Source organism: Neomonachus schauinslandi, chromosome 10 (assembly GCF_002201575.2).
Source record: "Neomonachus schauinslandi chromosome 10, ASM220157v2, whole genome shotgun sequence".
Lineage (NCBI taxonomy): Eukaryota > Metazoa > Chordata > Mammalia > Carnivora > Phocidae > Neomonachus > Neomonachus schauinslandi.
The window spans coordinates 49,172,055-49,197,614 of NC_058412.1; the positions used below are offsets into that span (position 1 = coordinate 49,172,055).

Genomic DNA, 25,560 nt, shown 5'->3' on the forward strand with positions numbered 1-25,560 from the left:
GGGAAAATTGGACAGCCACATGCAGAAGAATGAAACTGGACCACTTCCTTACACCACACACGCAAATAGACTCAAAATGGTTGAAAGACCTAAATGTGAGACAGGGAGTCCATCAAAACCCTAAAGGAGAACACAGGCAGCAACCTCTTTGACCTCAGCCACAGCAACTTCTTCCTAGAAACATCGCCAAAGGCAAGGGAAGCAAGGGCAAAAAGGAACTATTGGGACTTCATCAAGATCAAAAGCTTTTGCACAGCAAAAGAAACAGTCAACAAAACCAAAAGACAACCGACAGAATGGGAGAAGATATTTGCAAATGACATATCAGATAAAGGGCTAGTATCCAAAATCTATAAAGAACTTATCAAACTCAACACCCAAAGAACAAATGATCCAGTCAAGAAATGGGCAGAAGACATGAACAGACATTTTTCCAAAGAAGACATCCAAATGGCCAACAGACACATGAAAAAGTGCTCCACATTGCTCGGCATCAGGGAAATCCAAATCAAAACCTCAAAGAGATATCACCTCACACCAGTCAGAATGGCTAAAATTAACAAGTCAGGAAATGACAGATGCTGGCCGGGATGCGGAGAAAGGGGAACCCTCCTACACTGTTGGTGGGAATGCAAGCTGGTGCAGCCACTCTGGGAAACAGTATGGACGTTCTTCAAAAAGTTGAAAATAGAGCTACCATATGATCCAGCAATTGCACTACTGGGTATTTACTCCAAAGATACAAATGTAGGGATCCGAAGGGGTACATGCACCCCGATGTTCATAGCAGCAATGTCCACAATAGCCAAACTGTGTAAAGAGGTAAGATGTCCATTGACAGAAGAATGGATAAAGAAAATGTGGTGTATATATATACAATGGAATATTACGCAGCCATCAAAAGGAATGAAATCTTGCCATTTGCAATGATGTGGATGGAACTGGAGGGTATTATGCTGAGCGAAGTAAGTCCATCAGAGAAAGACATGTATCATATGACCTCACTGACATGAGGAATTCTTAATCTCAGGAAACAAACTGAGGGTTGCTGGAGTGGTGGGGGTGGGAGGGATGGGGTGGCTGGGTGATAGACATTGGGGAGGGTATGTGCTATGGTGAGCACTGTGAATTGTGCAAGACTGTTGAATCACAGATCTGTACCTCTGAAACAAATAATATATTATATGTTAAAAAAAAGAAAAAGAAGATAGCAGGAGGGGAAAAATGAAGGGGGGGAAATTGGAGGGGGAGATGAACCATGAGAGACAATGGACTCTGAAAAACAAACTGAGGGTTCTAGAGGGAAGCGAGGTGGAAGGATGGGTTAGCCTGGTGATGGGTATTAAAGAGGGCACGTTCGGCATGGAGCACCGGGTGTTATATGCAAACAATGAATCATGGAACACTACATCAAAAACTAATGATGTAATGTACGGTGATTAGCATAACATAATAATAGAAAAAAAAAAAGAAAAGTCTGATGCATCAATTTCCTCTGCCTTCCCAGTTTTGTTCCATGGCACCTTCATCTGAAAGTTCATGAACACTTGTTCCAGGAGCAAAAGACAGAGGCCATCTACAAATGGAAGATCTCAGGGTGCTAGAGGAAGAAGGGAGGAGAACTATAATGGGAGGGCTACTTATGTCCAAATGAATTTATTGCCACTCAAGGTCCATTACCAAGAACTGCTGGGGATTTCTGGAGAATGGTGTGGGAAACCAGAACGAAAACATCAGTAATGCTAACGCAGTGTTTTGAAAAAGGGCGGATCAGATGCCATCAGTATTGGCCAGAGGACAACAAACCAGTTACCGTCTTTGGAGATAGAGTGATTACGAAGCTAATGGAGGATGTTCAAATAGATTGGACAATCAGGGATCTGAAAATTGAAAGGCATGGAGATTACATGACTGTTCGACAGTGTAACTTTACTGCTTGGCCTGAGCATGGGGTCCCGGAAAACAGTGCCCCTCTAGTTCACTTTGTAGAACAGATTTGAGCAAGCAGAGCACATGACACCACACCCATGATTGTTCACTGCAGTGCTGGAGTTGGAAGAACTGGTTTTTATTGCTCTGGACCACTTAACACAATATATAAATGACCACGATTTTGTGGATATATATGGATTAGTAGCTGAATTGAGAAATGAAAGAATGTGCATGGTCCAGAACCTGGCACAGTATATCTTTTTATACCAATGCATGCTGGATCTCTTATCAAGTAAAGGAAGTAATCAGCCCATCTGTTTTGTTAACTATTCAGCACTTCAGAAGATGGACTCTTGGGATGCTATGGAAGGTGATGTTGAGCTTGAATGGGAAGAGAACACCATGTAAATATCCATACCAAAGATTACAACTGGAAGATATTTTCAAATCCCAGGGGCCAAAATTTCCCCCTCATCCTTCTGAATTGAAATGTGCAACCTTAAAGAAAGCTCTATGTTTCTGTTACTGTGCCTTACTAAATGGACTGACATTTCAGGAATACTTCTAGGATATCTAATTCAGCATAGTCATTTTGTTTTGTACAGAATAAATACGCATTGAAAATGTTTAAGAAAAGAGATCCCAGAGATTCTTGAAGTCTTCCATATTTTTGGAATGAGCCAAATAGAAAATGATCATGAAATTAGCATGAATGTTTCCAGGGAAATTTTCCCCACATATTGGATTGAATCTTGAACAAGAATTGTAAATGTTGATTCGGTCATGTTATTTTGGCCTCCAGGGTGTTAACGTTCCTTGTGGATAACTTCCAGGACTGTCCTAATGCTCTGTACTTCCGTGTACACCCCTGGGTTTTGAATCCTCTGTTTTATGAGTGCTGAGATATCATCTCGGGATCTCCATCAGCTGAACAGTAACCCCCTGACACTGCCGGGATTACTCAGCCTTTATACAACACACAGTAGCTCTTCAGGGACACTTAGGGCTATTTAAATTGCTTTGTGATCTTTAGTTTGAAAAACAAAAGAAAAATGAAACAGTGCGATTGCTCTTGGGAAGCTGTAGAGTACTTTGTACTGTCTACATCTGTACCTTTTCCAGGACTAGTTGTACCACTATGCTGTATCATTAAATACATGGTTGAATGTATCAAAAAAATAATAATATTGCCTTTATTATCATTTAGGCATAAAAAATTGAAATTACCATAATGGTTAAGCACTCTTCTATATCCACACTATCCAAAGTAGTAATAGCACAATTCTATCTCCTACCCTGATAATCTGAGAGGTACTTAAAAGTTTACCTTTAGTAAAGAGCTATTAAATCAGTTCCATATTAAGCAGAGGAAACCAGTAAGATCTACCTCAGACAAGTCATTCAACCTCTTTATCTCACTTTTGGGGTCTGAAAACTGAGAATAACATGCCTTAACTAATTCTAAGAATCTAATGAAGCAAGCTTAAACATTTGTTTTGTTTTTTTAAGGATCATGGAGGCTCCATTGCTGAGAGAAGCTGTCAAAGGATATTATATAGTTTACCCCAAGAAAAAATCCACAAATTCACAGCTGAGGAGGTATACTCACTAGAGAGGAAGTTATTACCTTTCTGCCTTCTGTGAGGAATAGGACATAATGAAGGGCAGGTGCACATTTAACATAACTAGACCAGCTGGCCAATGTAGAAAACCAGAAATAAGCTAATACCTTTGAGGATGGCTCTCATGAAAGGATTTAGGGGTGCCTAGGTTGCTCAGTCAGTTAAGCATCTGACTCTTGGCTGCAACTCTAGGTCATGATCTCTCAGTGGAGAGATCGAGCCTTGCGTCGGGCTCCACGATCACTGCGGAGCCTGCTTCAGATTCTCTCTCCCTCTTCCCTCTGCTTCTCCCCACCCCCTGCTCGCTCACATGCTCTCTCTCTAAAATAAATAAATAATCTTTAAAGGAAGGAAGGAAGGAAGAGAAAAGAAAAGAAAGAAAAGGAAGAGATTTAGATGCAAGACCTAAAGTCCCCGAAAAGTATTTTACAAGTATGAGTTATTACTACTAGTTAAAAATAAAGAGGCATTACCTAGCAGCGGCGAACATAAGAGACCTCTCTTGGCTTCCTTTACTTGATTTTCTGGTTGGGTCAATATACCTTCCTCCACAGAGGTGAAGTCTGTCACTTCGGTCCCTTCCTCTCTCATATTAAACCTGGTCTGGGTTATATCCAAGGTGTGGGAAGAGTCCATTTCTTGAGGCAGATAATGCCAAGATTCTGTTCCCTAAAACAATAATTTTGAAGGAAAATATGCTAAGTCATTAACTGAGTTACCATATACATTAATATTTAGATTTAAATATCCATCCACTCGGGCGCCTGGGTGGCTCAGTTGGTTAAGCGACTGCCTTCGGCTCAGGTCATGATCCCGGAGTCCTGGGATCGAGTCCCACATCAGGCTCCCTGCTCAGCAGGGAGTCTGCTTCTCCCTCTGACCCTCCTCCCTCTCATGCTCTCTGTCTCTCATTCTCTCTCTCGCAAATAAATAAAAAAAAAAAATTTAAATATCCATCCACTCATGTACCATTTAGCTTCTATATGATAACATTCTCATCATGGTGTTTTTGGAGAAAGTAAAACTGTTCTTTCTGTATGTTTTTTGCAATATTAACTACATTTTAGACCTCTTCTCATCACTACCCATCTTTTAATGTGTGATATCACTAGCATTTCTGCTATTCATTAACAGTTCTCTTCACTATAACAATACATTTGGTTCTACATGATGAAATCTTACAATTTGATTACAAGACTGAAAAAGATTTTCCAAACCTAAAGCTATAAGATGCTCTACATGTGACCACTTTACTGAATTCTTAATTAGCAATACTGGTTTCTAGTGGACTCTTGGCTCTTCTCATTATGTAAGATTATCACATCATTCATGAATAATGATACAAAATGTTTACTCTTACATTAGTGGCAAGATTCAGAGCAAAGCTTCTCAAGCTATCTATGGGAAAAAACAATTTTTCCTACTTCCAATTCTAACATTTTATTAAAATACTAATAAAAATTAGTAATAAATCTGTAAAAATAATAAACCAACTAATAAAAAATAAAAACTAGAAAATTAAATTTAAAAGATATATAAGCCCAAAATATAAAACACAAAGCCAAATGTCTGATTTTTAGTTCTAAAAAACAAAATTACTCTGTCAAATTTATAAAAGTTTCTAAATAGTTCTATATTCTTGTACTTATCTCTTGACAACCAATTCATGAACTGGCACCAATCCACAGACCATGCTAAGTAGCAATGTTGAATTAAAGACTATCTGAAACTAATGATGTTCTATATGTTGGCTAATTGAATTTAAATTTAAAAAAAGACTAATGGTAAACAATTTTATCGGCATTTTCCTTTTAAATTTGGTATTGGTTAATAAAGATATTCTTCTTATCATGCTATGAAAGTACTTTTATTTTCGTATTTAATTAATTTGATTAGGAATGAACTCTAAATTTGATCAAACTATAATACAGTATCTTTTTTCCCCAATTAAGTCTGATAATGTATTGTAATAAATTTCTTTCTAGTGCAACATTCCTTACTTGGCAGTGGTAGATCAGACTTTTAATCATATTTGCTAGCACACTCTTTAACATTTTCACTCACATATAGTCTTAAGATTAATCAGGATTTTCGAATGCCTTGCTTTGTTTTCTAACCTTATTCCATAACTTTATCCCATATTTCTTTAAGATTTTGAGACAGAGAGAGAAAGAGAGAGAGAATGAGCATGAGCAGGGGGAGGGGCAGAGGGAAAGGGAGAAGCAGACTCCCCACCGAGCGCAAAGCCCAACGTGGGGCTTGATCCCAGGACCCTGAGATCATGACCTGAGCCGAAGGCAGATGATTGACTGAGCCACCCAGGCACCCCAACCTATTGATTTTCATTGTTTGGAAATAGTCTATTACAGTACTTTTCTTTCTTAACCAATTCAAATGTTTTCTTAAGAGAATATAAATTTTTTATTCCCAAATAACCCAAAATCTATAAAAAGATGTATTATAATTTAGAATGATGTTCTCAACACTTTCATCTTTGAAGTTATTAGTTAAAATTACCATTACTTAAAATCATTAATTAAATATTCTTTTAGTAAGTTAACTATCCACTACCTATTATCAGTTATATAAATATATGCAGAAAAAAGAACAACTGGAGTAATATTCTAAAACAGTAACACTACTAATCTACAGCTTGTGGGATATTACAGAACAGTAGACCTTTGACATTCCAAAATATCTCAATCCCTGCTATGTTGGATAAATTAGTCTAACCTAGAGCATAAAAATCACTGCTGGAAACATGTTTTTTAGGTTTTTAATACCTGGAAATGAAAGGTGATTGGTTTTAAATTTTTTCTTTTGAGAGTACTCGATTCTGTAGAGCATAGCAAACCAAAGAAGTGTTTTAAAGCAGGGGAATTCCAGTCATTGTGTGACTCTCACTACAGAAAAATCTCTAGTCCCCAACTCATCTCTCAGCCTCCTTGAGCATGGTTTGAGCCTGGTCCCATTGTTTATTCCTCACTCCAAAGCGACAGGTATCTGTTGGCTCTCCTGCCCATCCTCTGGCCTCATCAGATCACACTACTCTAGCTCAACTTCAGTAATTCTTTAACCTCATTAAGACAATTATCCTATCACATTAACACTTCTCAAAATTCCTTTCTTTCCTGTATTTCCCTCTTGACCACTCTGAAAGTTCATAGTCATCCTTATAACCACTGCCTTGCAAACATCTTTAACTTCCCTGCCCTTTTCTCCCACTATCCTATTTGCCTGGTAAAAGCTCAGTTCTCTAGTTGAACCTTCTCCTTATCTGAATCTAAACACCAGCACATCGCTGAGTAAAGCACAAACCCAAATGTTTTTTCCCTTAAATTGATGACATTAAACCTCAAGGGCACTCAGCATTGCCTAGAAATCCTACTACATTTTCCCAGTTAACTGACTTGCTAAAATGACGTCACTTTCTCTCCTCAGAACTACTGAACTCTCCTTCCTCATTTTCAACTGATGACCTCATCTCCTACTTCAATTAAGTGAAGAGCAGGAGATGGAACTTCCTTATCTTCCTATCACCAGATCTACAACCCCATTTTTACCTTGTGACTTAAAAAAGTCTCTGTACCTACCAAAGGCCTTCCCATCTCATTCCATTCTTTTCAACAACTGCCTTCCTATATGATTCTCCTGCTTTCATCCATTTTCCCTCTCTACTAAATCATTCCTCTCCCCAAGCAAACATATTTATAATGGAAATATAATTTCCCATCATAAAATAAAGTTATAAAACATCCCTGTTCAACATTCCTTCTCTTGAGGTTTTTTTTTCTTTTTCTTTTTTTTTAAAGTTTTTAGTTTTTATTTAAATCTCAGTTAACAGGGACACCTGGGTGGCTCAGTCGGTTGGGCATCCGCCCTCAGCGCAGGTCATGATCCCAGGGTCCTGGGATCGAGTCCCACATTGGGCTCCTTGCTCCATGGGGAGCCTGCTTTTCTCTCTGCCTCTGCCTCTCTCTCTCTGTCTCTCTCTCTCATGAATAAATAAATAAAATCATAAAAAAAAATCTCAGTTAACATACAGTGTAATATTAGTTTCAGGTGTACCATTTAGTGATTTAATACTTACATACAACACCTGGTGCTGGTCACAAGTTTCTGTATAATTTTGTTGCTGTTTCTATCAAACAATGGTTGCTTGTGTTAGGCCTTTTAATCAATATAAAAAGGCCCTCAAATCTCTAATGTTTTTGACATAAACACATTTTGAGGGAGAAATAAAGATTAGAGATATAAATTTGGATTTTTAAGTATACAGATATATTTAACCCCCCAGATCTAGATGAGAAATAAAACATCCCAACACTTCAAGCAGAAGTCAAAAACTCAAATGCGTACAGGGCCAGGGAGGTAACAGAAATGAGTAAATCAACCTGGAATTAGAGTGGTGGGACCTGTGGCCAAATACGCACTGCATACCCACTTTAAAGTATTCTATTTCAAAATTTTAAAAACACTGTGCCAAAAAAAAATTTATTTTCCCCTGAAAACCACATTTGGCCATTATTCAGGCCCACAGCTTGCAACCTTTGATTTCAAAGGTTGGGGGGGGGGGGGGGGGGGGAGGGAGATAAAGCAGCAAAGGAAACTAAGAATAGCAGAAGAGTAGAAAGAAAACTAGTAGAAGCTAAGAAAGGAAATGATTTTAAGAAGTTATGCAATGGTTAACAGTGTCAAAGCTATTTATTGCAGTTAAAATGAGGACAGAAAAGTGCTCACTGTATTCAGCTATACAAATGTTGGCAAAACTTGCTTTCACAGAGTTGAGGTCAGAACACAAAGTAGATTAAGTAAAATAATAAGTAGATCCTAACTGGTGATATAAGGTACATATATTAAAAAGGAAAAAAATACAGTTGATATAATTGTCTACTTAGAAAGTCCTAGGGGCGCCTGGGTGACTCAGCTGATGAGGCGTCTGACTCTTGATTTCAGTTCAGGTCATGATCTCAGGGTCATGTGATCAAGCCCCAGCAGACTCTCTGCTGGGTGTGGAGCCTGTTTGGGATTCTCTCTCTCCTTCTGCCCCTCTCTGCTCTCTCTCCCTCTCTCAAAAAATAAAAATAAAAAAGTCCTAAAAAAATCTACAAAAGAGCTACTCCTAAAACCAGTAAATGTGATTAGCAAGGTCACAGGATACAAGTTCAATATAGTCATTTATATCTTCATATACTTGCAATCAATAGGAAATTGAAATTTTTAAAAACATCAATAAAATTAATTATACCTTAATAAAAGCAATGTTTTTTAAATAAAAGAAAAAGGTCAGTCTAACACAAACGTGTTAAGTTTGGTACACCGAAGACAACAAAACACTGATGAAAAAATTAAACACCTAAATGAAACTGAAAGAACCGTTGTGTTTGTGGATTAGAGAACTCAAATATTATTAAGATGTCAATTCTCTCCAAATTGATGTATAGACTCAAGGCAATCTTAATCAAAATTCCAGCAGGCTTTTTTAATAGACAAGCTGATTCTAACATCTGTACAGAAATTAAAAGAATCTAACATAAACAAAACCATTTTTCAAAAGAGGAACAAAGTGTGAGAACTCACACTACCTGATTTCAAGACAGTATAGTAATTAAGAGTGTGGGATTGGCATGACAGACATATAAATCAATGGAATAGAGTCCAGAAATAGACCAACACATATACAGTCAATCTGTTTTTGATAAAGATGCCAAGGAAGCACTAGACAAAAAGATAGTATTTTCAGCAAATGGTGTTGGAATGACAATTAAATATTCATATGTAAAAAAATAAAGCTGGACCCTTACTTCACATCATATACAAAAACCAACTCAAAATGGATTATAGATAATAAATGTAAAACTAGAACTATAAAACTTCAGAAACAGTGGTTCGCAACTGGGTAAAATTTTCACACTCCCTTTTCCCTCCACCACAGGACATTCGGCAATGTTTGGAGACATGTTTCATGGTTACAACACAGGGGATTACTACTGATATCTAGTGGGGAAAGGTCAAGGAGGCTGCTAACCACTACAACATACAGGACAGCTCCACACAATAAGGAACTATCTAGCCCAAAATGTCAAAAGTGCCAAGGCTGAGAAACCTTGTTCTAGAAAAATATATAGGATAAAATCTTTGTGGCATAGGATTAGGAAAAAATTTCTCAGAACACAAGAATACAAACCATAAAAAAAATCCAAAATCTATACACCAACTTCATCAAAATCAAAGCTTCTGTTCTTCAAAAGATACATAAAATTCATTTTTTATGTGTTTTTTTTAAAGATTTTATTCATTTATTTGTCAGAGAGAGAGCACAAGCAGGGGGAGTGGCAGGCAGAGGGAGAAGCAGACACCCCACTGAGCAGGAAGCCCAATGTGGGGCTCAATCTCAGGACCCTGGGATCATGACTTAAGCTGAAGGCAGACGTTTAACCAACTGAGCCACCCAGGCATCCCGATACATAGAATTCAAAGAAAAACCATAGAGTGGGAAAAAATACTTGCAAAATATGCATTTGATAAAGTTGCATCTAGAATTTATAAACAACTTCCAAACTCAACAAATGGAATAAATAAGCCATTAAAAATGGGGAAGAGATTTTAAAAGACCCTACATTAAAGAAGAAACATGGGTGGCAAATAAGCACACAAAAAGATGTACAATATCATTAGTCATTAGGAAAATGCATAGTAAAACCACAATAGGACACCATAATACTCCTAGGTGTAAAATGGCTAAAAATTTTAAAACAAAACAACTGGCAATACCAAGAACTGGCAAGGATGCAAATCAACTAGAACTCTCATATATTATGAGGGAAGGCAAAATGGCACAGCCACTTTGGAAAACAGTTTAGTACTTTCTCATAACATTAAATATACAATTACTTTATCAGCCAGCAATCTCATTCCTAACTATTTACCAAGAGAATGAAACCATTTCTCTACCAAAAACCTTCACCTGTATGGAATACTACTCAGCAATAAAAAATTAAAAAGAACCAACTATTGATTCATACAACAATATGGATAAATCTCAAAAGCACGTGCTAAGTGAAAGAAGCCAGATTTGAAAACCTATACACTTTAATTCTGAAAGGGCAAAACTATAAGGACAAAAATCAGATCAGTGGTTGCCAGGGACTAAGGATGGGGAGATGACTGATTATAGTGAGGCACAAGGGAACTTTTCTGGAGTCATGGCAATCTTGTGTATCTCAAATGTGGTAGTGGTTATATGACTGTATATATTTGTCAAAGCTCATCAAACTGTATACCTAAAAGAGTGAGGATTGCTGTATTTAAATTCTACATCAATGAGGTTAACATAGCAGGAAATGGAGAGAGAAAATTCTTGAAAATTTCATTTATCAGGGAGCAGAATATTAAACCAAACAGTAGCTGGAGGGGAAGAGAGGATGAGACATTTGTACTCAAGCTGCTGGAGGTGACATGGTCTAGACTGTGACCATGGGATGAGTAACCTAGTAGGGGTAGCAGTTTAGGAGGAGAAATGGAGGAAAAGATCTGTGAAGGTTAGATCAAAGATCCAGGTGTTTTAGGCACTACATGGTTAATAAAAGCTGAAGTGAAAGAAACTGAGAACAGTGTAACAAAAGCTATAGTTTTCAATGAATAAAGAGAGGTAACTCAGACAACAGCAACAAAGATGAATGAACAGAATAACAAGGAGAAAAGAGGGGAGGAAATAAGAAAGTGGCATAATGCTCCAGCTACGCTGAGGAACCCAGGCATAAAGGCAGAAATAAAGAGCTACAGGATCTATCCATGACATATATTTTATTTTTTTTCATGGCATATATATCATAAGACAGGGACAAAAAGGAAGACACCTATTTTTGGACCATGCTCTACCATAAATATGTCCTCAGAGAATATGAAACTATTTGGGGATATATCCATATATTCATTTCCTAGGACTGCCATAACAAAGTTACACAAATTGGGGGGCTCAAAACAACAGAAATTTATTTTCTCACAGGCTAGAGGTCTGGAGGCTAGAAGTCTGGAATCAAGGTGTTGGCAGGGCCACACTCCACCCAAAGCCTCTAGGGGAGGATCCTCCCTTACCTCTTCTACCCTCAGGTAGCCCCAGGCACTCCTTGGCTTGTGGCAGTATATCTCCAGTCTCTGCCTTTGTCTTCACAAGGCTGACTTCTTCCTGTGTGTCTCTCTCACATGCTGTTCTCCTCTCTTATGAGGATATCAGTTATATTGGATTAAAGGCCTACCATACTACAGTATGACCTCATCTAAGTTATACCTGCAATCACCCTATTTCTAAATAAGGACACATTCTAAAGTACTGGGGATTAGGACTTTAACACATTTGGGGGCATACAGTTCAATCTATTGCAATCCCCCTTTCATTTAATGGTCCCAGAGTACTATGCACTTTCTGGTCAAGGTTTCTTTTAACCCCTTTCTTTCCCTTGATGATAGCAAATTTCCTTCCTCCATATCTTGCATCAAATGGATAATCACTGCAATTTAGGGGGAATTGAAGGTACCAGAAGAAATCTGATAACCAAGTTATTAGATAATCAACCTTATATATTTAACCATTATGAATAAGGCTACATTTTTCCTCCAACAAACATATGTAAGCTTCTCTCCTATCTGCTCACAAGTTTTCCATTTCTTCTAAATTTATGACTATACTCTAGATTAGTGGTTCTCAAAGTGTGGCCCAAAGATCCCTGGCAATCACAGACACTCTTCCAGGAAATCTATGTGCAGCTCCCTTTTCTATGTATCTAAGTAAGGCCAGATTTTTTTTCCAATACTTCAATGTATCCCAACAGACTAAATGCAGAAGCAGATATGAGAATCCAATTGTGATGGTTAATTTTATGTGTCAACTTGGCTGAGCCACCAGCTGCCCAGATATTTGGTTAAACATTATTCTGTATGTCTAGATTAACATCTGATTAACATTTGATCCACAGACTGAGTAAAACAGATTGTCCTTTCCACTGTGGGCAAGCCTCATCTAATCCATTAAAGGCCTGAATGGAACAAAAGGCTGAGCAAAACAGAATTCACTCTCTCTGCCTGATGGTCTTAAGGCTGGCACATAGGTCTTCTCCTGCCTTTAGACTTGGATTCAGAATAGAACTTACACCAGTTAGTTCTCCTGGTTCTCAGGCCTTTGGATTCAGACTATGACTATACTATACTATCAGCTCTCCTAGGTCTCCAGGTTGCAGATCTTAGAATTCTCAGCTATTACAAGAGCAAATTCCTTATTTTGTGTGTGTGTGTGTGTGTGTGTAAGTCTCCTATTGGTTCTGTTTTTCTGGAGAACCCTGTCTAATATACCATCTTTTATTACGCCTGACATTAAAGAGAGATGCAAAAATGTAAAACAATGCCACTCTTTCAACTAATTTTTTTGTCTTGGAAAATAGTTTTCATTTTAAAAATACATTATGCTAATATATAATGGGTTTATTATTTTAATATTTTTAAATTTTTAATTTCTAGTAAACTAAATATCAATATAGATAATCCATATGAACAAAAAATGCTTAAAATACCTATGAAGAATGTAAAGGAGTCCTGAGACAAAAAAGAAACTGAAATACTATTCTCTATAATTAAAATTGTTAAAGATCTATTAGAAAAATGGAATATTAAAGTAATTCACCTCTTACTATTCTTAACAGCTAAATCAGAATTTCTCATGCTGCTTATGAAAAGAAAAATAGTTTGCCAGTTACACAAGACAGACCTGATCAGCCTTAGACCTCCACCGAGCTGTTTTTTCCACAGAGACCACAGTAGTATCAGAAATCTGTGTCCGACTATTGCCTTGATATAGTGGCTGTTGCCATACATGACAGGTCAATGGAACAACCTGAAAATCAAAAGCAGATTTAAATAGAGTAGTAACAAAATCACTGTTATTAAATAATAATAAACAAAATCTAAACTTTAGCTTATACTTCTCAGATTCTAAAGCACTTTCATAAATATTTACATACATATATATACACATATACTTTCATAAATATATACATACATATATATGTATATATATATAAAACATTTCAACTCCACAACCACTGCCCAAATATATATATAACAATTCAACTCCACAACCACTTTCCAAATTTCTACCTTCACTTAAAAATAAAAAAACAGGAGCGCCTGGGTGACTCAGTTGGTTAAGAATCCGACTCTTCCTTTCAGCTCAGGTCATGACCTCGGGGTCGTAAGATCCAGTCTGGTGTCAGGCTCTGTGCTTAGTGCAGGGTCTGCTTGGGATTCTCTCTCTCCCTCTGCCCACCCCTCAGGTTGCCCTCGTGCATGCATGCTCTCTCTCTCTCAAATAAATAAATCTTTAAAAAAATTAAAAGAGTCTTAAGGTTATCCAGTTAGAACTCAATGTACTTTCCAATAAACCATGGCAGTTCCTTAACCTCAAGAAATAAAAGCAAGCAGAAAAAAGCAAGTTACTTATTTTAAAATCTTACTATTTGAGACACCTAAGAAATGAACTCTAATAATAGGGACTAAAATCAACTCATAGTGGGGACAGTGGGAACAAACATCAGGCTCATTCTGTGAGGTCAGGGGTTGGAGCAGGGCTCCCTCAACTGTGAAAGGCAGCAATAAAAGCTGTGACTACAGCTCAAGGCTGAAGCAATGCAAATGGAAAAGATCCAAGGCAATCAAACAAAAATGAGCTGGGTCAAGTCACCCACTGGTTCAGGGACTGGTTCCTGAGATTTTCTCCAATATTCCTGGATAATAAAAATCCAAAGCTTCAATATAAGACCTCTTTTTTAAAAAAGCAGCCACAAGGAGCAAAGTAAAGACAACCACAAAAACACCAGGTAGTGAAGGATACATCAAAAGAGAAAACAAAAAAACACTCCTACTAAAAATGCAATTACAAACTATACTTTCAAAAAACTTTAAAATGAGTATCTCAGATCCTCAAAGATATAAACCCACAATGTCCATTAAAAGGGAAGTTATAAAAGTAAAACAGGCAGTTATAAGCCAAGAAAAGACGAATGCTAACAAAATATTAATAACCACAAATGTGAAAGAGCCTCTGAAGGAAATCCAAGGCCATCAGATTTTTTCCAGATTTAAAACACTGTTACTACACTAACAGAACATTTTTACAGAGGGAACTTATAACAATATGTTTTTGGTCACAGAAAGGCCAGCTTATTTAAAATCTATTCAATAACTAAAGAGATTTCTAAGATATCAATTCTTCCAAGAGGTTTTTCAAATGCAGTCTGGCAATCTGAAATCCTTAAATATGTAACAATACAGCCAATGTTTTGGCACAGCCTTCTTTGAGCCCTCCAGGAAAGAATGCCAACATAAATGTTCAAAATGGCTAGTCACTGCAGCTAAATAATGCTGGTTGTGGACCAAGGGGTCTTGCCTTTGAAAAGAGTTGCTTCACAACAGCTTATAAAAAAAGAGTTCAATTCATTAGAATATCTGTAGGAAACTAATGAATGATAAAATATTAAGAAACTAGCACTTTGAGAACCCAATGTATGATAAAACGAACATTACCCCTCACTTTTATCAGTTTAAAGAAAACCTGAAAATTAAAATTAAATGTTAAAAGAAAACCTCTTATTAAAAAATCCATTCCCCAGACTTCCTATTTTTATCACCTATCTGTTTAAACGTCATCAAGAAAACTAATTTCTAACATATTCCTATATGTTTGATCAACTTTCCCACTATTGCCTCTGAATATAACCCAAATAATTGAAGATTCTTAAGATGAATGCTTCAAAACTAAGCAGGTGTCATCAGCTCTTCATCTGAGATTAAATGTTTTTTGGTATAAATTAACAGTTTGAAAGAGCCCTTCCCTGAGTAAGTTTTTAATATTAAAGGTTAGTAGTCTTCCAAATATAAGCTGCCTATGAGATAAACACTTAAGATCTAAGGACACATATAGGCTGAAAGTAAAAGGATGGAAAAGGATATTCCATGCAAATAGTAACCAAAAGGGCACAGGAGTACCTATTACAAATTCAGACGAAAAAGATTAAAATCATAAAAGGGTCAAATCACCAAGAAGATAAAGCAATTACAACTATTTATGCACACAACCCCAGAGCTCCCAAATCAATGAGGCAAATTTTTAAAGACTTGGAGAGGGGCGCCTGGGCGGCTCAGTTGTTAGGCGTCTGCCTTCGGCTCAGGTCATGATCCCAGGGTCATGGGATCAAGTGCCACATCGGGCTCCCTGCTCCGCGGGAGGCCTGCTTCTCCCTCTCCCACTCCCCCTGCTTGTGTTCCCTCTCTCGTTGTGTCTCTGTCAAATAATAAATAAAATCTCTAAAAAAAAAAAAAAAAAAGAAAAGACTTGGAGAAAAAATACACAGCAACACAATATATTAAAAGACTTCAATACCTAACTTTCAATAATGCATAAAACTACCATACAGAAGAACAATAAGAAAATAGAGGAACTGAACAACACTATACAACAACTGGACCTAACACATATATACAGAACAATCCACCTAAAAACAGCAGAATATACATTTTTTTCAAGTACATATGGAACATTCTTTAGGCTAGAACATGTTAGGCCACTAAAGTCTTAACAAACTCAAGAAGACTGACATACAGTGTCTTTTCCAATCACAATGGAATGAAACCAGAAATCAAGAGCACAGAAAAAACTGGAAATTTCCACAAATATATGGAAATTAAACACCACACTCTTTAAAAAACCAATAGGTCAAACAAGGGAAAATTAAAAAAACTGACACAAATGAATATGAAGATACAAAATACCAGAACTTATGGGATGCCAAAAGCAGTACTAAAAGGAAATTTACAGCTGTAAAGGCATACATTAAAAAAAAAAAAAAAAAGCAAGAGATAGTCCAATACGGTGGAGGAGTAGGAGACCTTAGTTTCGTCTGGTCCCAGGAATTCAGCTAGATAGCTATCATATCATTCTGAACACCTGCAAACTCAACCAGAGATCTAAAAAAAGGATAGCTGCAACTCTACAAATAGAAATGAGTCCACTTTCTACAAGACAGAATGACAAGATGGAAAAAACTCACCTCAAAAAAGAGAACAAGAGGCAGTACTGACTGCCAGGGACCTAATCAGTACAGATACAAGTAAGATGTCAGAACTAGAGTTCAGAATAATGATTATAAAGATACCACCTGGGGGGCGCCTGGGTGGCTCAGTCATTAAGCATCTGCCTTCGGCACAGGTCATGACCCCAGGGTCCTGGGATCGAGCCCCGCATTGGGCTCCCTGTCCCACAGGAAGTCTGCTTCTCCCTCTCCCACTCCCCCTGCTTGTGTTCCCTCTCTCGCTGTGTCTCTCTCTGTCAAATAAATAAAATCTTTAACAAAAAAAAAAAAAAAAAAGATACTACCTGGGCTTGGAAAAAGCATAGAAGACACAGAGAATCCCTTTCTGGAGAAACAAAAGAACTAAAATCTAATCAAGTCAAAATAAAAAAGGCTATTAATGAGATGCAATAAAAAATGGAGGCTCTAACTGCTAGGATAAATGAGGCAGAAGAATTAGTGATATAGAAGACCAAATGATGGAGAATAAAGAAGCTGAGAAAAAGATAAACAACTACTGGATCACGAAGGTAGAATTCGAGAGATAAGTGATACCATAAAGCAAAATAATACTAGAATTGGGATCCCAGAAGAAGAGAAAAGTAGGAGGGGGTAGGAGGTATATTGGAAAAAATTATAGCAGAGAACTTCCCTAACCTGGGGAAGGAAACAGGCATTCAACTCCAGGAGGCACCGAGAACGCCCCTCAACATCAATAAAAATAGCTCAACACCCTGACATATAATAGTGAAACATGCAAATCTCAGAGACAAAGAGAAAATCCTGAAAGCAGCTTAGGACAAGAACCTACAAGGGTAGAAACATCAGACTGGCAGCAGACCTATCCACAGAGATGTGCCAGGCCAGAAAGGACTGGCATGATATACTCAGGGTGCTAAATGAGAAAAATATGCATCCAAGAATACTTTATCCAGCTAGGAGTCATTCAAAATAGAAAGAGAGATAAAAAGCTTCCAGGACAAACAGAAACTAAAAGAATTTGTGTGGGAATGCAAGCTGGTGCAGCCACTCAGGAAAACAGTATGGAGGTTCCTCAAAAAGTTGAAAACAGAACTACCCTACGACCCAGCAATTGCACTCCTAGGGATTTACCCCAAAGATACAAATGTAGTAATCCAAAGGGGCACCTGCACCCCAATGTTTATAGCAACAATGTCCACAATAGCCACTATGGAAAGAACCCAGATGTCCATCGACAGATGAATGGATAAAGATGTGGTGTATATATATACAATGGAATATTATGCAGCCATCAGAAAAAAAAACACCAACACGTGAATAGAACTAGAGGGTATTATGCTAAGCAAAATAAGTCAGAGAAAGGCGATTATCATATGATCTCACTGATATGTGGAATTTGAGAAACAAGCAGAAGATCAGAGGGGAAGAGAAGAAAAAATGAAATAAGATGAAACCAGAGAGGGAGAGAAACCACATGAGACTCTTAATCTCGGGAAACAAACTGAGGGTTGCTCGAGCGGAGGGGGCTGGGGGGAACAGGGTGGCTAGGTGATGGACACTGGGGAGAGTATACGTTGTGGTGAGCACTGTGTATTGTGTAAGACTGATGAATCACAGACCTGTACTCATGAAACAAATAATACATTATATGTTAATAAAGGAGGGCACATGATGTAATGAAAAAAATAAAATAAAATAATTTGTGACCACTAAACCTGCCCTGCAAGAAATATTAAAGGGGATCCTTTAAGCAAAGAGAGAGCCCAAAAGTAACAAAGACCAGAAAGGAACAGAGACAATATACAGAAACAGTGACTTTAAATGTAATACAATGGCACTAAATTCATATATTTCAATAGTTACTCTGAATGTAAATGGGCTAAAAGCCCCAATCAAAAGACACAGGGTATCAGACTGGATAAAAAACAAGACTCATCAATATCCTGTCTGCAAGAGACTCATTTTAGACCCAAAGACACCTCCAGATTGAAAGTGAGAGGGTGGAAAACCATTTACCATGCTAATGGACATCAAAAGAAAGCTGGGGTAGCTATCCTTATATCAGACAAATTAGATTTTAAGCCAAAGACTGTAATAAAAGATGAGGAAGGACGCTATATCATAATTAAAGGGTGTATCCAAGAAGAAGATCTAACAATTGTAAATATTTATGCCCCTAAATGGGAGCAGCCAATTATATAAACCAATTAATAACAAAAGCAAAAGAAACACACTGATAGAATAATAATAGGGGACTTTAACACCCTACTCACTGCAATAGATCATCTAAGCAGAAGATCAACAAGGAAACAAGGGCTTTGAGTGACACACTGGACCAGATGAACTTCACAGAAATATTCAGAGCATTCCATCCTAAAGCAACAGAATACACATTCTTCTCTAGTGCACATGGAACATTCTCCAGAATAGATCATATCCTGGATCAAATCAGGTCTCAACCGGTACCAAAAGATTGGGATCATTCCCTGCATATTTTCAGACCACAATGCTTTGAAACCTGAACTCAATCACAAGAGGAAATTTGGAAATAACTCAAATACATGGAAACTAAAGAGCATCCTACTAAAGAATGAATGGGTCAACCAGGAAATTAAAGAAGAATTTTAAAAATTCATGGAAACAATGAAAATGAAAACACAACTGTTCAAAATCTTTGGGATGCAGGAAAAGTGGTCCTAAGAGGGAAGTATACAGCAATACAAGCCTTTCTCAAGAAACAAGAAAAGTCTCAAATACAAAACTTAACCCAACACCTAAAGGAGCTGGAAAAAGAAGAGCAAATAAAGCCTAAACCCAGGAGGAGAAGAGAAATAATAAAGATTAGAGCAGAAATCAATGAAACAGAAACCAAAAGAACAGTAGAACAGATCAATGAAACTAGAAGCTGGTTTTTGAAAGAATTAATAAGATGATAAACCCCTGGCGAGACTTATCAAAAAGAAAAGAAAAAGGACCCAAATTAAAAAAAAAAAAATTATAAATGAAAGAGGGATCACAACCAACAACACAGAAGAAATACAAACAATTATAAGAACATATTATGAGCAAGGATATGCCAACAAATTAGGCAATCTGGAAGAAACGGATGCATTCCTAGAGACGTATAAACTACCCAAACTGAAACAGGAAGAAAAAGAAAACCTGAACAGACTCATAACCGGCAAGGAAATTGAAGCAGTAATCAAAAATCTCAAAAAACAAGAGCCCAGGGCAGATGGCTTCCCAAGGGAATTCTAACAAACATTTAAAGAAGAATTAATTCTGAAGCTGTTCCAAAAAATCAAAATGGAAGGAAAACTTCCAAACTCTTTCCATGAGTCCAGCATTACCTTGATCCCAAAACCAGACAAAGATCCCACGAAAAAAGGAGAATTACAAACCAATTTCTCTGATGAACATGGATGCAAAAATTCTCACTGGGGCGCCTGGGTGGCTCAGCCATTAAGCATCTGCCTTCGGCTCAGGTCATGATCCCAGGGTCCTGGGATGGAGCCCCACATCGGGCTCCCTGCTCTGCGGGAAGCCTGCTTCTCCCTCCCCCACTCCCCCTGCTTGTGTTCCTGCTCTCGCTAACTCTCTCTCTGTCAAATAAATAAATAAAATCTTTAAAAAAAAAAAAATCTCACCAAGATACTAGCCAATAGGATCCAACAGTACATTAAAAGGATTATTCACCATAACCAAGTGGGATTTATTCCTGGGCTGGAAGGGTGGTTCAACATCCACAAATCAATCAATGTGATACATTACATTAATAAAAGAAAGAACAAGAGCCATATAATCCTCTCAGTAGATGCAGAAAAAGCACTTGACAAAGTACAGCATCCTTCCTTGATTAAAACTCTTCACAGTGTAGGGGTAGAGGGAACATACCTCAATATCATAAAAGCCATATACAAAAAGCCCACAGCAAATAACATTCTCAGTGGGGAAAAACAGAGCTTTTCCCCTAAGGTCAGGAGCACAGCAGGGATGTCCACAATCAACACTGCTGTTCAACATAGTACTAGAAGTCCTAGCCTCAGCAATCAGATAACAAAAAGAAATAAAAGGCATCCAAATTGGCAAAGAAAGAAGTCAAACTCTCACTCTTCACAGATGACATGATACTCTATGTGGAAAACCCAAAAGACTCCACTCCAAAATTGCTAGAACTCAGTTGCATTTCTATACACTAACAATGAAACAGAAGAAAGAGAAATTAAGGAGTCAATCCCATTTACAATTGCACCCAAAACCACAGGATATCTAGGAATAAATGTAATCAAAGAGGCAAAGGATCTGTACTCAGAAAACTACAGAACACTCATGAAAAATTGAGGAAGACACAAAGAAATGGAAAAACGTTCCATGTTCATGGATTGGAAGAACAAATACTGTGAAAATGTCAATGCTACCTAGAGCAACCTACACATTCAATGCCATCCCTATCAAAACACCATCAACTTTTTTCAAAGAAATGGAACAAATAATCCTAAAATTTGTATGGAACCAGAAAAGACCCCGAATAGCCAGAGGAATGTTGAAAAAGAAAAGCAAACCTGGCGGCATCACAATTCCGGACGTTAAGCTCTATTACAAAGCTGTCATCATCAAGACAGTATGGTACTGGCACAAAAGCAGACACACAGATCAAAGGAACAGAATAGAGAGCCCAGAAACAGACCCTCAACTCTATGGTCAACGAATCTTCGACAACGCAGGAAAGAATATCCAATGGAAAAAAGACAGTCTCTTCAACGAATGGTGTTGGAAAAATTGGAGAGCCATATGCAGAAGAACGAAACTGGACCATTTCCTTACACCATACACAAAAATAGACTCAAAATGGATGAAAGACCTAAATGGAAGAAAGGAATCCACCAAAATCCTAGTGGAGAACACAGGCAGCAACCCCTTGACCTCGACCGCAGCAACTTCTTGCTAGACATGTCTCCAAAGGCAAGGGAAACAAAGGCAAAAATGAATTATTGGTACTTCATCAAGATAAAAAGCTTTTGCACAGCAAAGGAAACAGTCAACAAAACCAATAATACATTATATGTTAACTTAAAAATAAATAAATAATAATAAAAGTAAAAAAAAAAAAAAAACAAAGAAAAAAAATTTAAGCCCCAGATGAAACAGAAGATTTGTTAATCACAATCCGGTTTTACAGGAATTACTAAGGGAAGTTCTTCAGGATGAAAGCAAGTGACACCAGTGAGTAATTCAAATTTATGGAAAACAACAAAAAGAGCCAATCAAAGCAATTTTGCAGGTAATTGCAAAAGACAGTATAACTGCGTATTTCTTTTCCCTTCTTCCTTTCACTGATTTAAAAAAGCAACTGTAGGGGCACCTGAGTGGCTCAATCAGCTGGGAGTCTGCCTTCGGCTCAGATCATGATCTCAGGGTCCTGGGACAGTCCTGTGCCAGATTCCCTGCTCAGCGAGGAATCTGCTTCTCCCTCTCCCTCTGATCCTCCTCCCCACTTGTGCTCTCTCTGTCTCACATAAATAAATAAAATCTTTAAAAAAATAAAAATAAAAAGCAACTGTATGAAACAATATATATATATAATTGTATTGTTGGGCTATAACATAGAAATACATTCGATAATGACAGCACAAAGGAGATAACAGGAATAGAGTCACAATGTAATAAGGAAATGACACCAGATAATAACTCAAAAGGGAAGAAATGAGTGTAAAAAAGGGAAAATAAGAAGGTTAATATATCAATCTCTACAAATATATAATTGTTATTCTCCCTTCTGCCAAATTCTTCAAAAAAACCTAAGATTTTTTTTAAATGTTAGCCATTATTGTTATTTTTTTAAAGATTTTACTTATTTATTTATTTGACAGAGAGAGAGCACAGACAGTCAGAATGGCAGGCAGAGGGAGAGGGAGAAGCAGGCTCTCTGCTGAGCAGGGAGCCCAATGCAGGGCTCGATCATGACCTGAGCTGAAGGCAGACGCTTAACTGACTGAGCCACTCAGGCGCCCCAAAAAACCTAAGATTTTATGAAGTTTTAACTATAACAATGTATTGCTGAGTATGTAACATACAGACCTATGCCTCGCAGTAATAGCATTAAAAAGGGATAGAGAATGGACCTATATATGGGCATAAAGTTTCTATATGTTATTGGAACTAAGTCCTAATGAATCTGAAGCAGATTCTGATAAGTTAATATGCATACTGTAAGCCCTAAAAATAACTCAAGAATTATAATTTTAAAAATTAGAATAAAATAAGAGAAAATTATCTACTTAACACAAAAGGTGGCAATATAAGAAGGACTAAAGGAACAAAACAGACATGAGACATATAGAAAATAAAAAGTTAAATAGAAATAAATCCAAACATATCAATAACACTAAATGTGAGTGAACTAAATAATCCAGTCAAAGGCATATGTTGTGTTAGACTGCATGAAAAAGAAGATTCAACTGTATGCTGTCTATAGGAGACACACTTTAGGCCCAAAAAGACAAACAGGCTGAAAATTAAAGGATAGATAAAAAAGATTTACTATGCAAATAATCAAAAAAGAGGTAAAGTGGCTATAGTAATATCAAGATGAAACATATTAAAACATAATAAAATGCTTAAGAATAAATTTAACCGGGGCGCCTGGGTGGCTCAGTTGGTTAAGCAACTGCCTTCAGCTCAGGTCATGATCCTGGAGTCCCAGGATCGAGTCCCGCATCGGGCTCCCTGCTCAGCGAGGAGCCTGCTTCTCCCTCTGACCCTCCCCACTCTCATGTATTCTCTCTCATTCTCGCTCTCTCAAATAAATAAATAAATCTTTATAAAAAAAAAAAGAATAAATTTAACCAAGGAGGTAAAAGACTTGGTACTCTGAAAACTATAAAACACTGGGGGCGCCTGGGTGGCTCAGTTGTTAAGTGTCTGCCTTGGGCTCAGGTCATAATCCCAGGGTCCTGGGATCAAACCCTGCATCGGGCTCCCTGCTCTGCGGGAAGCCAGCTTCTCTCTCTCCCACTCCCCCTGCTTGTGTTCTCTCTCTCACTGTCTCTGTCAAAAAAAAAAAAAACACCGATGAAAGAAATTGAAGACAACACAAATGGAAAGATATTCCATGCTCATGGATTAGAAGAACCAGTATTGTTAAAATGTCCATACTACCCAAAGAAATCTACAGATTTAATGCACTCCCCATCAAAATACCAGCAACATCTTTCACAGAACTAGAACAAATAATCCTAAAGTTTGTATGGAACCACAAAAGACTCCAAATAGCCAAAGTAATCTTGAAAAAGATGAACAAAACTGGAGGTATCACAATCCCAGATTTCAAGATATACTGCAAAGCTATAAAAATCAAAACAGTATGGTACTGGCACCAAAAAAACCAAAAAACAAAAACCAACAAAAAAAAAAACAATACATAGATCAATGGAACAAAACAGAGAGCCAAGAAATAATATAATATTAATAACAAATATAAATTGATTATATAATCAGTTAATGTTTGACAAAGGAGGCAAGAATATCAACAAATGGTGTTGGGAAAACTGGACAGCTACATGCAAAAGAATGAAACTGGACCACTTTCTTACACCATCCACAAATAGTATATGAAATAGGGGAAAGGGATTAAGAGCATACTAATCATGAAGAGCACTGAGTAATGTATAGAATTGTTGAATCATTATACTGTACACCTAAAACAGATGTAATACTGTATATTAACTATACTGGAATTAAAATTTTTAAATATTTTTTAAAAAACATATTAAAACAAAAAAAATTACTCAAGATAAACAGGAACATTTCACAATGATAAAAGTCAATCTACCAAGAATGCATATTAAAAATCCATATGCACCTAACATCAGAGCCCCCAGTAAAAACTGAAAGAAATGAAGGAAAAATGGACAATTCAACAATAATTAGACTCCAATACTCCATTTCCAAAAAAGTGGATATTCTATAAATGATTTTTTTTAAGATTTTATTTATTTGTCAGAGAGAGAGCACAAGCAGAAGGAGTGGCAGGCAGAGGGAGAAGCAGGCTCCCTGCTGAGCGGGGAGCCCAATGCAGGACTCAATCCCAGGACCCCAGGATCATGACCCGAGCCAAAGACAGCTGCTCAACCAACTGAGCCACCAAGGCGTCCCCTATGAATGATTCTTGGACATTAAAAAAACAGAGCAAAAGTCATTCACTTTCCTATATACCAACAATGAACAACTGGAATCTGAAATTTAAAACACAATACCATTTACACTAGCACCCCCCCAAATTAAAGCACTTAGGTATAAATTTAACCAAATATGTACAAAATCTATATGAGGCAAACTATAAAACTCTGATGAAAGAAATCAAGGAGGAACTAATTACCATGTCCATGGTCTAGAAGACTCAATACTGTCAATATGTCAATTCCTCTCAACATGATGTATAGATTCAACACAATTCCAATCACAATCAAAATTCTAGGCAAATTATGTTTTGGGTATTGACAAACTGATTTAAAGTTTTTAAGGAAAGGCAAAAGACCCAGAACAGCCAACACAAAATTAAAGACAAAGTGGGAGAGCTGATACTACCTGACTTCATGACTCACTATAAAGCTATAGCAATCAAGACCATGTAGTATTGGGCGCTTGGGTGGCTCAGTCGTTAAGCGTCTGCCTTCAGCTCAGGTCATGATCCCAGGGTCCTGGAATCGAGTCCCACATCCGGCTCCGTGCTCCGCGGGGAGCCTGCTTCTTCCTCTCCCACGCCCCCTTCTTGTGTTCCCTCTCTCCCTGTCTCTCTCTCTGTCAAATAAATAAATAAAATCTTAAAAAAAAAAAAAAAGACAGTGTAGCATTGGCAAAAGAACAAATAGATCACCGTAACACAACAAAGCCCATAAATAGACCCA

At 37.4% G+C, this 25,560-nt stretch overlaps 1 protein-coding gene across 1 annotated transcript in view; it reads right to left on the reverse strand.

Moving 5' to 3' along the window:
* The window catches only part of ALMS1 (ALMS1 centrosome and basal body associated protein), a 213,108-nt gene that overhangs the window by 171,778 nt on the left and 15,770 nt on the right, over positions 1-25,560 (reverse strand). The window contains exons 2-3 of the mRNA XM_044918883.1: positions 13,315-13,440; positions 4,028-4,223 (exon numbers count right to left, since the gene is read on the reverse strand). Coding sequence (XP_044774818.1) covers positions 4,028-4,223; positions 13,315-13,440 — 322 coding nt within the window. The remainder of the gene's footprint in view (positions 1-4,027; positions 4,224-13,314; positions 13,441-25,560) is intronic.